The sequence below is a fragment of the Camelus ferus genome, chromosome 5 (assembly GCF_009834535.1).
Source record: "Camelus ferus isolate YT-003-E chromosome 5, BCGSAC_Cfer_1.0, whole genome shotgun sequence".
NCBI lineage: Eukaryota > Metazoa > Chordata > Mammalia > Artiodactyla > Camelidae > Camelus > Camelus ferus.
The window spans coordinates 90,737,624-90,753,232 of record NC_045700.1 but is presented as its reverse complement, the minus strand read 5'-3'; the positions used below and the strand labels follow the sequence as shown (position 1 = coordinate 90,753,232).

Here is a 15,609-nt window from a genome sequence, read left to right as displayed (position 1 = left end):
CCATTCTATAATATTACCAGAAATGTAAGCCCTATGCAAAATATTGTGTATATATACATTTGTGCATTTTTTCTGACTCTAAAGGGATTAAAACCACTACCATGCATTCTGCTTCAGCCTTATACAAACTAAAATAGCTAATTTTACCTGATGTTTTACAGATCTCCAGGCAAGAGGAAATTCTGCAGACAACCATTTAAAGTTGATTTCCATTCTCAAATGTCACCTGATTTCTACATTCTGGGATTACCTTGGCGTTATCTCCATATACCAATCTAACTTTCAAACACTTTCAACACAGGGAAATTAAAAACAATCTTTTTGCACTTTCTAATGTCTCAACATGCCATTAATTAAGATCTATCTTCTACCCAAAGAATACCAGGACTTTTGTAATGCCAACTTTCTGTTTCTCCAAACAGATGAATAAGGATATTGCCACTGCAGATGTATTTGGATGTTAAAAAAGCCTTTTCTTAACTAGCAAGTCTATTTGCCAAAATAATTAAAAGAAAAAAATTCTGGCTTTTGCATCATAAAATGTTGATGTTGTAGTTGTTTTTTCACTAACATGTTAAGATTCAGTCAATTAATTTTATCAGAAAATTAGTACTCACTGAATTTGCAAATGGCAAGGATACAGACAGGATGGAGATGGATAAAAATGACAAAGTAAAAGCAAGAAACAAGTTGCTGTGGAAGCCTGCAGGTGTGAAATGAGAAGAGCAGTGCAGGCTATGCAAGAGACTCATGCAAGAAAATAATGGGAAGAAGGGAGCCTCAGATACACCAATTCACAGAGCTGGAGGAGCAGACGTCATGAACATAAGATGCAATTCAGTGATCTTATCGTATCACTGAGACACGACGAGATGGACTGAAAGACTTGATTGTGACGAGGGAAAGGTACGCCCAATTCTAAAGAAATAGACTGGTTGTAGGAGGGTATGTGGAGTAAGTATATATGTCAGCATACAAGCCCATAGGCAACCCGCAAACTTAAAGGTCGAAGTACAGTGGAAATAAAAAGGGCAAGAAACAGAAAAAGGAGTGAAACATTGAAAGTATGCAACAAGTTGCCTGGTCAAACTGACTAGACCAAGTGGTTTTTAAACTTGGGGTAACATGCATGATACTTGGGTAATAAAGATTTCCAAGGAAAGCAATGGTTTCAGGAAATAAGCAAAAAAGGGAATCAAATCTAGAGCTATGTTGTTTATTGCTGCATTAGACACATGAAGAAAAACATGCTGATAGGATGGAGACAGTTCATGAAGCCAGAAGGAAAGGAAAGCTCTGCAGAGGTTTCATCTTGATCTTGAACAGAATTCCAACAAGCAGTCTAAGTGGAGGGCAAAGGGCAAGCAGAGGCTGGGAGGCAGGGTGCAGTGCAGAGGATATGTAGGGCCTGGTGTGGTCAGATGACATTAGGATGCGTGCACGTGTGCATGTGCATGTGTGTGTGTTTGGGTGGAAGTGGCACTGGGAGGTGGGGAAGGTGGGAGAGGAGGCTGGGGACTAATCTTATAGGGCTTGGATAACAGAGCTCTGCTCAAAAACGTGAACCATTTTGTAGGTACAAGAAGATTTTCAAGCAGAGAAGTGACATGACCCAGTCTTTGTGTGCATATAATAGAAAAGACAACTAACTGGGCAGATGGCAGGGGATGTGGAATTATTGACAAGGTCACTGACAACAGAATAGGAAGAGGAATCAAATATGATTCCAGAATTTCTTTTTTAAAAAACCTTTGGTTAACTAGGTGGCAGGTGATGCCTTTATAAAAGTAAGGGACAACAAACGATAAATGCTAGAGAGGCTGTGGAGAAAAGGGAACCCTCCTACACTGCTGGTGGGAATGTACTTTGGTGCAGCCATTATGGAAAACAGTATGGAGATTCCTCAAAAGACTAAAAATAGACTTACCATATGATCCAGCAATTCCACTTCTGGGCATAAATCCAGAGGGAACTCTAATTTGAAAAGATACAGGCACCCAAATGTTCACAGCAGCACTAGGTATAATAGGCAAGACATGGAAACAACCTAAATGTCTGTCAACAGATGACTGGATAAAGAAGTAATGGTATATATATACAATGGAATATTACTCAGCTGTAAAAAATAATATATGACATTTGTAGCAACATAGATGGACCTGGAGAATGTCATTCTAAGTGAAGTAAGCCAGAAAGAGAAAGAAAAATACTATATGGTATCACTTATATATGGAATCAAAAAAAAAAAAAGACAAAGGAACTTATTTACAAAACAGAAACAGACTCACAGACATAGAAAACAAATTTATGGTTAGCAGGGGGGAAAAGGGATGGGAAGGGATAAATTGGGAGTTCGAGATTTGCAGATATTAACTACTACATATAAAACAGATAAACAACAAGTTTATGCTGTATAGCACAGGGAACTATATTCAATATCTTGTAGTAACTTATGGTGGAAAAGAATATGACAATATATGTATGTTCCTTTATGACTGAAGCATTGTGCTGTTCATCAGAAATTGACACAACATTGTAAACTGATTGTACGTCAATAAAAATACATTTTAAAAAAAAGTACAGGACAGAGAAGAAACAGATTCCGAGGGGAAGCAAGGTCTCAGAATCCTGGTCCTGGTGCCTGCCATGCTCTCCCTCTCAGCAAATACCCACATTTAGCTCACTGTACCTTCTCTCCCACACCTAGGAGGCTAAAGATCATTGAAGAAAATCACCTGGTCTTGGTAGTTTTCCAGCTCAGTGCACCTGAACAGTGTTTGGTAAAGCCTTGTATGATGGGTTCCTGGTCAGCTCCCTCCTGAGCCCTTTCACTGTCCCCTCCCCCCAACCCCCTCCGCCATCTGCCCTCAGCAGGAGGTCTGCTTCCTCTCACAGTGAACATGGGTAGCATCAGGTGTGAACTCTCAGCAGCAGCGCCAATTCCGTGTGGTGCTTCTCTGTCACAAAGGAAGAGGTGTTTACCCTCCATGTCTTGGCCTCACTTTTCACTTAAACTCTGTATTCATTCCCACCTTCCTTATCAAGACCTTGCAAAATAATCAGCTCCTCTCATTCCTGTATTTTCAACTTTTCCTTCTGGAAAGTCTCTTATCTCAACACAGGAACATGTTAAAATCACCTCCACCTTAAAAACAAAGAAAAGGCCTCCTCTGACCCTGCCTTCTGTGCCTCTCAGACCTCTCCCAGGCCAAGCTTCTCACAGAGAGACACTCTACGCCAGTTTTCCACTCCCTTCTCCACCACCTGCAGTCTGGCTTCCCCTCCTCAAAGCCACAGATACTAGTTGCATCAAGGTCATCAATGATATCCTGGTTGCCAAACCCAAAGACTTTATAGTTCTCTTTTTCTTGATTTTCCTACACCCTTTATGACTTTCACCATTTAGCCTGCTCTGCCTGCTTCCTCTCCCCTCTGCTTTGCCTCCAATCTCCCTGGCCACATCTTCTTGGTTATTCTGCCAGGGGTCCAGCCTGGGTTCTCCTCCCAGTCTGTGACTTCTCCTGGGCCACCTCTCCCAGGCCCATGCACTGATGACTCCCAAATCTCCACCTCCAGCCCTGACTCCTTTTACTTGTCCCCCCTGGTATTTCTGCCTGGATGTCTCTCAGGGACCACAAACTCAACATGTGATTATGTGAACTCACCATCTTTCCCCTTAAAACCAGCTCCCCTCAATATTTCCTACTAAATGGCATTATGTTCCACCAAGTGCCCAAGCCAGAAATTTATGTCATTCTAGATTCTTCTCATACTTCCAATATCAAAAGTTTACTCATTCATTTATTCATTCAACAAATACTTCCGTGTGTGTCAGCTATGTAACACAAAGTGCACTGAGCACTGAGGGTTCAACTGTGAACAAAATGAAATCTTGCTCTAATAAAACTTACCATTCAGGGGGACAGACCCACATGAGCATCTTAAAGAAAAACCAAGAAGGGGGAGAAAATCAAGAGAGGGCAGGGGTAGAGAAGACTATGGTGAGAGGGTGGTCAGGAAAGGACACCTTGAGATGACATTTGAATAGAACTTTAGAGTAGTGGGGGATCTGGGAGAAGGGGGATCTGGACAGAGGGAACAGACAGTACACAGCGCTGAGGCAGGAGCAGCCTGGCACATCTGAGGACAGCACCGAGGCCAAGCTGGCTGGAGGAGAGCTGGGGAGAGAGGGATGCTAGGAAACAGGTTGGAGAGGCAGTCAGAGCAGTAGGCCACAGTGAGGACTTGGGTTTTTATCCTCAACCGGATGAGAAATCTTATACGGAGTGAAGCAGGGGAATGACCTCATCAGATCTACATTTTATAAGGGCTTCCTTGGCTTCGATATGTGGGAAGAAAAGGGCCGACGTGAAAGAGCAATTAAGAGGCTCCTGCAGCTTCCCAGACACCAAGCTCTGCCCTGATTTCCTGTCCTGGCTAGTGCCTCCCTTCAGTTCTGGCTCTGCAGCCTCTGCCAAGGGCACTTGCCACCTCTTACCTAGACCATTTTAACACCACTGCTCTAATCCAGACTCCTCAAGGCTGCCAGAGTGACCTCTCCAATCTGCAAGCTGGATCCTGACTCTCTTTGCTTACCACTACACTCATGATAAAACCCCCAATCTTGAAAGTCCCTTTTCTGTCTCACCCAGAGGCTCCTTCCACTCCAGCACAGTTCAGCCATGCTGACTTCTGGGTCCTTTTGGTGACAAAGTCTTTGTACCTCAGGGCCTCCAAACACTCTGTTCCCTTAGCCTGAAATGTTCTTTCTCCCCACTCTTTGCCTGGCTTATCCATTTATTCTTCAACTGTAGGTTTAAATACCACTGCTTGTGCCCCGATCCCACTCCCACTTCACAACTGTGGGCCATTCCCACACTTCCCTGTTGAGAGTTACTTGACACTAAACTGGGAAAGACAGGGAGCTTCTTGAGTGTTTTCTTCTGTTGTTTATATAGCACAAGGAACAGTGTCTGGTCCCCAAATCCTATTTTTTGAATGGATGGATGATGTTGCTCTCCAACTTACATGCTGCCTTCTCCACAAAATTTAAACTTTCTAGCAGGGCCAACAAAGGAATTCATGATCTCCTCCCTGCTTTATCTACAACCACCACCCCCACTTGAACCTCAAAATCCTGATATTCCAAGTTCTGTGCAGTTCCCTCCAAAAATCAGGTATCTGTTATCCCGGGACTCTGTACACAGTCTTCTCTCTGCCTGGAAACCCCTTCTCCTCTTGAGTGCTTGTGAACACCAGCAGAGACTCATTGAGCGCTTATGCTGAGCCTCATACTGCAAGGTGGTGAAAGATGGGAAGGTAGGTAAGAAGATGAGTCAGTCAATGGCCCATCAGTGGGAGATGAGTGGTGAGGAAAAGGGTAAAGCAACAGTGGTGGAGAGCGGTAGGGAGGGCATGAAATTAGAGGCAGGAGGGCTAGGGAAGACCATCCTGAGAAAGCAACCAGTCAGATCTTGAATCAAATCAGCCACGTGGCTCTCCAAGGAAGAAGCACTGCAGGCAAAGGGAACAGAGCACAGAGGCTGAAGAGGCCTGGAGCAGAAGTCCTGCAGACCCCCATGAAGCAGGGGCAGAGAAAGCAGAGCTAAAGAAGGTAGCTAGAGAAAAGTGATCCAGAAAGTAGAATCAAGAGCATGTAGGGCCCCCTGAGTCCAAAAAGTAGATGAAAAGTCAAAACGCTGCATACATGTTTGGTGAACTGAGGCCAGGGACAATCTGTGGCACTGAATTTTCTGAAGCTATGCTGCAAAGGGAGTAAGAAATAAATGGGAAGTGAGAACGTAGCCACAGCAATTACAGATGACTCCTTCAAGGTGTCTTGATAGACAAGGGAAAATGAAAGTTCCTGGGGCTGTAGAGGGTTGAGGAAGGTTTTGTAGGATGGAGACTGAAGTTTGTGAGAGGAGGAAGCCAGGCCAGAGGGGAACACAAAAGAACTGGAGTAAGTGACTGGTGGGGCAAGAGATTCCCAGAGGTGAGAACAGAGCCAGGAAGAGGGTTTGGCTGGTTGCTGGGATTTGCATGAACCTTTTGCTCATGAGCTCCAGGACTCCCTATTCTTTTCCTTCCCAGTAGCAGATCCAGAGCCTTCATCTCAGCTCTTTGCTCATTAGAAGTATCTTTCAGGTTCTCTGGTCTAAGCCTAACACAAGGGGGGCACAGCCTCTCCAGCTCCTACTGCACTGCCTCCAAATGCAATCAGTCATGACAAGAACTCTCAGCAGGTGACAAATACCATACAGGGAAGTCACAGAGTTTAAGAATTCTATGAAATTCTTAGGGGCTTCTCCTAGTCTCTTGTACCTATTCCCTAAGTGAGAAGGGCTCCCAGGAACAGTGCTCCCTAGTCCATCCTCCTTGGGAAAGGGAAGGGGGCAAGCCAGAAAACAGAGGCAAACCAGCAGGAAGACTGGCGCCCTCTACAGCAGAGCGGGTAGTGTGCATTCCTGAGCCCTCAGGCTGATGTCTATTTATCTGAGCACTTTCTCATACCAGGACAGTAGGACAGATTGTTCTTTTTTTGAGTCAAATGGCTGCCCTCTGTGGGGATGAGAAATATAAGCAGGTGGCTGAGCACAGAAGTGCACTCCTTGGGTGGGAATTTCATGGCTCAGAGATGCAAGCAGCAAGGAGGAGAGACAGGCAAGAGTGAGTACCCAGCCCAGCATTCCATCAAGACCTGATAAATTATGGTTAAGGTGTAAATTCCAATTTCTAGAAAGCCTAAAGGATGAATAGATTTATTTATTCTTATTCATTCATCCATTCACTCATTTCCTACCCCCCTAATGTTTTTATAGTATATTCACAATATACTATGAATATAACTATCAACTAGTAACTTCAGAACATTTTCATCACCCCTCAAAGAATTCTTAAACTTATTAGCAGTCATTCCCCACTCCCCCTTCTCTCTAGCCACAATCCTTTATTTTTTATTTCTTATTTTATTGAGTTATAGTCAGTTTACAATGTTGTGTCAAATTCCAGTGTAAAGCACAATTTTTCAGTTATACATGAACATACATATATTCATTGTTGCATTTTTTCACCATGAGCTACCAGAAGATCTTGCAAATATTTCCCTGTGCTATACAGTATAATCTTGTTTATCTATTCTATATACACCTGTCAGTATCTACAAATTTCGAACTCCCAGTCTGTCCCTTCCCACCCCCATCCCCACTGGCATCTACAAGTTTGTATTCTATGTCTATGAGTCTGTTTCTATTTTGTATTTATGTTCATTTATCTTTTTCTTTTCTTTCTTTTTTTTTTAGATTCCACATATGAGCAGTCTCATACGGTATTTTTCTTTCTCTTTCTGGCTTACTTCACTTAGAATGACATTCTCCAGGAACATCCATGTTGCTGCAAATGGTGTTACATTGTCAGTTTTTATGGCTGAATAGTATTCCATTGTATAAATATACCACGTTTCTTTATCCAGTCATCTGTTGATGGACATCTAGGCTGTTTCCATGTCTTGGCTATTGTAAATAGTGCTGCTATGAACATTGGGGTGCAGGTGTCTTTTTGAAGTAGGGTTCCTTCTGGATATATGCCCAGGAGTGGGATGACTGGGTCATATGGTAAGGCTATTCCACTCTTTTGAGGAATTTCTCCATACTGTTTTCCACAGTGGCTGCACCAATCTGCATTCCCACCAGCAGTGTAGGGGGGTTCCCTTTTCTCCACAGCCTCTCTAGCATTTGTCATTTGTGGACTTTTGAATGATGGCCATTCTGACTGGTGTGAGGTGATACCTCATTGTAGTTTTGATTTGCATTTCTCTGATAATTAGTGATATTGAGCATTTTTTCATGTGCCTGTTGATCATTCGTATTTCCTTTATTTTTAAGGCCTGGTTAGGATAATCCTGCCATGTTCAAGGGCAGAGCACTCACTACAGAATAAAACATTAGAGAAACAAGATGCCAGAGAAGCAGTGAATATCAATTTCCTGTAGGATCTGTTGGGAGTCTGAATCAACCTAAAGGTCCTGACTTGTCTGGCTAATAACTTCCTCTCTCAGAGACTAGAACAAAGCAGTAACGCATGTTTAATTGAACTGAATAGGTGGCTATTACTCTGGACTCAGTTCTGCCCAACAAAGAGGAACTGGCTGGGAGGGAGTCATCATGCCCTGGCAGCCAGGGAGGAGAAGTCCGGATACAGGCAGCCACGTACCGTCTCATAAAGGCAGAAGTAGCTCCATGACATGGGAAGTGGGCTCAAACTTCATACGCTACAGCTCATAGAAAAATACACAGGAAGCTTAGCTGAGAAGTTATGACTCAGACATACATGATAGCTGTTATCTACTATCTGAGGGGTTGTCACATGAGAGATAAGACTTTTTCTATAGAGTCCCAAAGGGCATAAATGGGACCAATGAGTGAAAAATTACAGGAAGACTGTAGTATTTCAGATCATTACAGGGAAGGATTTCCTAATAGTCATGCAATCTTAAGGCTGAATGGGCTGCCTGTAAGGTAGAGTTATAATGCAATCTGGATATTACGTAAGTAGATGTTTCAGAGGTAATCTGAAAAACAGAGGCGATGCGACAACTGTGGCATTCCCACACGTGAGTGGTGAGGTCAACTGTGAGGTGTGCTGCAAGTAATCTGTTATAGTAATAAAAAAATGAAGTGTGTGAATAACTGTTTTTGGGTTCTGTGTTATCATTACAAGTCCAGCCTTACTTGCATTATTAAATATTTTCTTGAGCTAAAGAAAAAAATTCCATGTTAAAGTTGGAAGGCTGGGTAATGCTCATGGGAATATTCCACTCAAGTGTGTTTATAGGCTGTAAGAGGTGGAGAATTACCAGGCTAGATGACTGGTAGAATCTCTTCCAAAGTTGAGATTCCTCAAGGGTAATAGGCACCCCACCTCAGCCTTCCAATCTAATCATGACCTACTGGGGAACAGGTGTCACTGCGTTTCTGCAGAATTTATCTGCAGAATGTCTAAATCTCGCACTTATAGGAGATATTGATAACAAGTCCTGGGGTACAACTGAATTCTACAGAGAGGGAGAGTAAGGACTAAATAAGTTACATTTGTTTGCATGTTTTATTTTCACAGAATAGTCATTCAGATGATTTCAATGGGACTGAAGGAAAGTTTAACATTTATAGTTTCTTTAAATAAAAATGGTTATAGATGATGTAAACATGCCCAGAAAACATTATTTGCTTTTGAAACATTAAACATTTTTTCCTCTAAGCAAGAATTGACATGCACTGGTAACTAACGGAACCGGAACTCAGCCAACCTTACCCCAATCCAAACTGGAATTGACTTTCACTTTTCATCTCCCTGGATAAATGGCCTTGGCAGAAACTGTTGTCACAAAGGCCAACTGTAGAAGTGCCACCATAATAATGCTTGACAGCCCAACTCAGGCCGTTTCAGATTCTTCCCTGACTCCTTTTCCATGTCCTTTTTCTGCTGCTCTGCCAAATGACCAGATGTTAATTACTCCTCTGTAATGCAAGGATCACTAAGCAGATGGAGGGTATCTGATCACCTGGTGCAGTGGCTACTGGGCAGCCTGTGATTTCTGGCACCTCATAATTTTTTTTTATTACAAATTTTTTCATTATAAAACTATTATTACCACATTATAAAAATCTGGAAACTAGAGAAAAGAGAGAAAGCACTTATGATCCCATCGTCCTAATAAAATCGCTGTTAGCATTTTGCTGCATTGTGTGTACTTTTCCTCATGGCTCTCTCTATATGGTTGGATGGGCCGCACAGATTTAGCTTATTTGCACCTACCTCCTCTGAAAAGCATTTGCAGCAGCTTATATAAACACATATCATCAGACAGACAACTCCATGGAGGCATGCTCTGTCTGAAACCAGCCTGTCTCCCTGATTTCCCAGTTTCTAACTTGTAGACTTCTCCTTGCCATCCGGGTTGAAACTTCTGCCCCATCTTGGATTCCGATCCCTCAACCCCAACATCCATTTCCGTTGCGTCTTCTGTCATCACCCCTTTTTCACATCTATCTGCCCCACCCCCATTAATAATGCTGCCATCTCCAGTCCAGCTTCTTCTACCTGTATCTCTAAATGATTATAATGTTTCTCTGACTCGTTTCTCTGCCTCAACTTCCTCTCCTTTTCCCTCATCTTGTACTACTAAATTATCTTCCTCATTTTGACTGTTCTCCCTGAACAACAGATTGAAAACAATTGGTTTTCAATTGTCTGACAAAGCATACTCTTTGGTTGGAAATTGACGTATGTACATCCTGTCCCCAGTCTACCCTTCCTCCCCTATCTTCTACCATTTTCCCACATGAAGCCTCTGCTGGTAATCTGGAACCCTAGACATGAAACACAGTGTGTAGAGTGAGTGGGGTAGGACACTTGCCTGCTCCCTGGTGTCCCTGCCATGGGACTATCATGTGGGCCAGCTGAGATGGGGTAACAGGGATCAGGGCTACCCTTCCACCATTAACAACTGTGAAAGTGGCCAAAATAAATGAAGCAATTGTTTCCAAGCATTAAACTACCAATAGAGCAGGGCTGTGAACTTGGAGAGAAAAGAAATAAAGGAAGTGAGGTCCAGTGTCACCTAGCTTTCTGCTAGGGGGCACTTTTCAACTGGAGCTCTGGGGAACGGATGTGAGAGTGACATGCTCAAGCCTCTGCATGGAGCAAAGACTGCACAGGATACAAGAAACCAGTGCAGTATTTGCTTTTTAAGAGTAGGCTGCTCAAACTCTGGATTTTAAAAATACATAATTCTCTTGAGATTTCCAGTAGGAACTTTTCTCTCTTTATGGTTCATCTTCCTTTCAATTTTCTTTAGTTGTACTGAGCAATACTGCCCGCAGTTTCAAGGAGGACTCTGACTAAAAGAAGATGAAAGCATTTTTAGGCAGTGATGTTTTCTGTCTCTCAGCCTTCTATCTACTAAGCCTCATTGTCTATTATGAAGAAGAAAGAACACGCTGGACCTGCAGAGTTTTGCATCAATGGAATACGTACATGTCTCTGCAGTGTTTTCGAAGACCAGGCTACTATGCTACTAACATTTGCAGCAGACTGAAGCCACAAGGGTGGACACCCATCATGGGCAAGCTATCAAAGGCTATGTTAGCCCTAAAGCCGTATCAGAGAATGACTAAAGCCATGGCAGTCACCAGACACCACACGGGGCAGGAAGCAGCTAAAGACTTAAGCAGCACACCTGGAGGGGTGTTAGGGAGGTGACGGGTAGGGTTTGCTCTACGCATACCGCACACACTTTCCCTTCCCTCCTACTGTAGTTTTCAAAGGTTATTGGCCTCAAATTCTACTTTTTCCTGCCTAGCTCCATTCCAAAAGAACGTTCAAAGAGCCCCTAACAGCCACCTTCAGCAATTTGCTAGACAGATGGAGATCTGCAGGGAGTAGTGCAGGCTCCTCCAGCTCAGGCCTGGAGGGGCTCCTCCTGCCCACGCCGAGCACCCCCTGCATCTCTCCAGTGTGTCATCAAATCCTTAGGGGCTTTCTTCTTTAACACATTATGCCCAACTGGAACTTCCTAAAGGGCCAAGGCCTGAAATTGGTTCTTTTGCCTTCACTGTTGCCTCTTCTGAGGCCTGAGAAGGGTCCCAGTAAGAGGATGTTTCTTAATCTCACTCCTACCAAAGTCATCATAGGAACACAATCTTCAGGTCACAGAGGCTCACTAGGGCAAGTTCAGAAACAAAGTAGCCCTAACCTTGCACACTACACTGCCTGCGGAGTACAAGGCAGCCAGGCCGACCGCACAGGTGTGCACGCTGCCTGCCACCCGGAGTGGTATAGAAATTTCCAACCTACCGTCAGCAAGTGACTTGCAGGAAAGGGCGTCATCGAGGTCGCGGGCAGTTGATGGGTCAATGGTGAAGATACAGTCTTTTCTAGGAAAGATTGAAGACATAATTAGCAAGGCCACAAATAACAGGAACTTTATCCCACTGTAGTACAGCTTTAAAGAACAGTTATTTTGCAAATCTATAAACAGTAGGTGAAGTTGAGAGTAACTTCTCTCCTGTTTCTCTGAGAAGGGTATCTTTAGTAAAATGTGAAACTGGAGGTAAGACAAACAGGGGAAGATAACAAGGCTCCAAACTGTCTCTGAGGGTCTTTCTCTCTCTCTCTGTGGACAGGCACCTACTCCTCCTTGATCCTGAGCAAGAATAGGTGTGAGCAGGTGGGACTGAGGCAGCTGCCATGAATGAGGCTTCCCAAGAAGAGTTATCTGACAAGAGGGGCAAGTCCCTTTGGTAAATCTCTCTCCAGTGGCCAGTTCTTTCCTTTGCCTCCCTCTTCCTCAGTGGCTGATGAAAACTTGTCCTTCAAGAATTATATGAGGATGATTTACTGTTTCTCCTCCTATTGTGCAAAACTGGGGTATACCAAAGAATAAATCATCTGACTTGTGATACAGGGACAGAACCCTAGAATAAGCTTTGCAAAAATCTCTGGGCCATACAGGTAGCCATTTGGCAATTCTACTTGGAAATGGCCCTAATCACAGTTTATTTCCATGAAAAAATTGTATACTTCGCTCAGGTTCACATGATTAAGCACATTCTATGCCCACTTATCTCACACAGTATCCCCATGCATATCTCATTCTTCACCTGTGAACACCCAGGACATTCTCACTTTGCTTTAGAACTTCCCAAATAACATGCCCCATCCAATCTACCCATTTCTACCATCGAAATACCTAAGATTTAGGCAGTCTGTCCTCAGTTCTCTACATCTCCTGCCCCTTCCTCCCCAGGCACTGGCCTGGAGGTTGGGGTGCTGAGCAGGAGCCACCCTCCCTCTCCTACCCGCAGGCTGTCTAGTCAGTACTCCCTGCTCCCACTGGATGCTCCTCAAGTTCCTCCTCCATCTCCTCTGGTCCCAACAGCACCACTGCTGCCATTCCCCAGTCTCCTCCTGACTCATCAACACCAATGATGGTGGACATCCTGGTATTCACCAAAATTGGACAGGCTTTGTTCTTAAAGTCTTATTTCCTGTATTGCTCCTCTGCTCAAAACTTTCTTAAAGCATTCGGAGGCTATCTAGCAGCTCTGGGCACTGGCCTGCAAAACTCTGGAGACCTTTATCTGTCCCTTTACTGTCACTTTCCTTACTCCTAATAACCTTCAACAGTCCTCTCTGATCCTTCACACTGATCACCTCACCACTACAATACTTTGATTCTAAGACAGTATTGATCCTAGGATGTACTATCAATTCAATAATAGCTTTTTGGGGAAACAAAAAACTCCACCATATTAAATATACACACTGATTTTAATGTACTTCCGGATTTCAGAAATGTCAAAATGTTTAAAAAAAAAAAAGACTCAAATGATAAGTGGATAAATGGATAACCAAACTATGGTACATCTACACAATGGACTACCACTTAGCAACAAAAAAGAACAAATTATTCATACACACAACTTGGATGAATCTCAAAGGCATTATGTTAAGGAAGCCGCTCTCACAAGCTTATATAATGTACTATTCCACTTTTATGACGTTCTCAAAAAGACAAACATATATGACAGAGAGCAGATTAGTGATTTCCACAGGCAGGGGAAAGTGTGATTATAAAGGGCTGCTTGCTCTGGAAGAACAGAGCTTTTCTGTATCTTGATTGTGGTGGTGGTAACATGAATCTATATGTGTCTTAAAATTCAGAGACCTGTATAACAAAGGTCAATTTTACTGTTTATTAATTTTTAAAATTTAAATGTGATTTTTGAATCAAGGAAAGCAAATGAAACTAGTTAACCAGAATTGATCAATGGGTGCAAGAATTATGGATTAAATTTTTTCCTTTATATTTGTCTGTATTTTTCAAAATATTCTCTACAATTAAGCATTACTATTATAAATGGAAAAAAATGAATAATGCAGAGAATCTCCTCCAATCGAAGAATAATCAGATACGTAACACTGTTTATAAGGATGTTCAGCAGTTTTATAGACTTGTATTGCTTAATATAGTTAATTAATAGCTTTAAAATTATGAATCTGGTAAAACTAGACACTTAGCAGTACACTAAGAAAAGAGGACTGGGAGAGGTGGATGCCACCCAGAGGGAGGAACAGAGCATTTTAGAGCACGGTCCCAGAAAGAGTGGTTCATCGGGAGATCAACTCTTCTCACTAAGTATGTCAAGAAGAGGCACATACAGTGTGGGGAATATAAATGTTGAGGTGTCAGGATATAAAGAAATAATCTGCTTCACTATATAAAAGAAGCTGTAATTAGACAAGGGTGCCAAAGGAAAAGAGAAACATCAATGTCCCCTAGAAAGCAAGCTCCCCAAAGGCTTTTGTTTCAGTGCTATGAACAGAGGCTGCAACTCACAAATGTTTGTTGAATGAATGAATAAATGAATGCTGACAGGAAGTGACAAGGAGGTAAAATTAATCCTGGTACCATGGTAATGGGCTCTAAATTGGTGAGGATCTTGGACTTGATTCACAAGGTAAAGAAGGAACTGTCTCATTTTTGCTCCTTCTCGTATCCCCCATAAAAGCTAGCAAACTGCATTCTATATCCTGAGTACTCAATAAGCACTTGTTGAACTGAAACTGATATGTCAGACTGGGTGGTGGGAAAGTTTGGGTCCTCCTTCAATCACCATAATGCCAGCATGAGAAGCGGAAAGAACGTTCGTCCAGTCAAAATCAAAAAGAATACTCTGTTAGCTTGATGGGGCCAGTTTACTGGTTTACTTCAAGAGCTGACTGAGAAGTTGTTTTCTTAAAATCAAATGTCTCTGGGTGTTTTGAGACTTTTATTCTATGAATGAATGAGAATGCCCACTAGAACGTTTTCAGCCTCAAAACTGATTCAGCCACATGTGACAGTAAAACTTAAGGCTTCAACTATTAGTTTGTAAACATCCTTCTCTGAGAGAACCATCTTAAACAAGTCTTTAAGTACTCAAACCAAATCTCTATTATGCCTTTTTTTTTTTCAAATCTGTTCTTAAACCAGAAACATAAAAGTCTAAATTAAAACAACTCTGAGGAATGGTACTCAGGAAAGCTTACTGGAAAAGACATACCATGCAAACATTATTCTTGATCAGGGGTCAGCAAACTACAGTTCACAGACCAAATTGGGCCTGCCACCTGTTTCTGAATGGCCTGCAAGCTAAGAATGGTTTTTTCCTTTTTACATGGTTGAAGAAAAAACAAAAGAAATACTATTTCATGACACATGAAAATTATACAAAATTTAAATTTTGGTATATGTAAATTAAGCTTTATTGGAATGTAGTCATGCTTTTTGGATATAATGGCAGGGTTGAGTAGAGCAGTTATGACAGGGACCATATGCTAAAACATCTATCTGGCCATTAGCAGGAAGTTTCCAGATCCCTGTTTTAGATCAGTGTTTCCCAATGTACCAAATAAATGTTTTAATTTTTAAAAGAGCTCTTATGATTAAATCAGTTTGGGAAATGCTGGGCCAATTTTTTAACTGTAGCCTTGCCCATCTGATCACTCAGTGCCCCTTTCATGTGCACTTCTGGAGCAATATTATGCAATGCAAGGACCACTCTCCTT

At 42.5% G+C, this 15,609-nt stretch overlaps 1 protein-coding gene across 4 annotated transcripts in view; it reads right to left on the bottom strand.

Annotated features, from left to right (window-relative positions):
* DIS3L2 (DIS3 like 3'-5' exoribonuclease 2) overlaps positions 1–15,609 on the bottom strand; it is a 321,890-nt gene that overhangs the window by 122,923 nt on the left and 183,358 nt on the right. For all 4 annotated transcript variants that reach the window (XM_032480492.1, XM_032480493.1, XM_032480495.1 and 1 more), the window contains one exon: positions 11,854–11,933. In XM_032480492.1, coding sequence (XP_032336383.1) covers positions 11,854–11,933 — 80 coding nt within the window. The remainder of the gene's footprint in view (positions 1–11,853; positions 11,934–15,609) is intronic.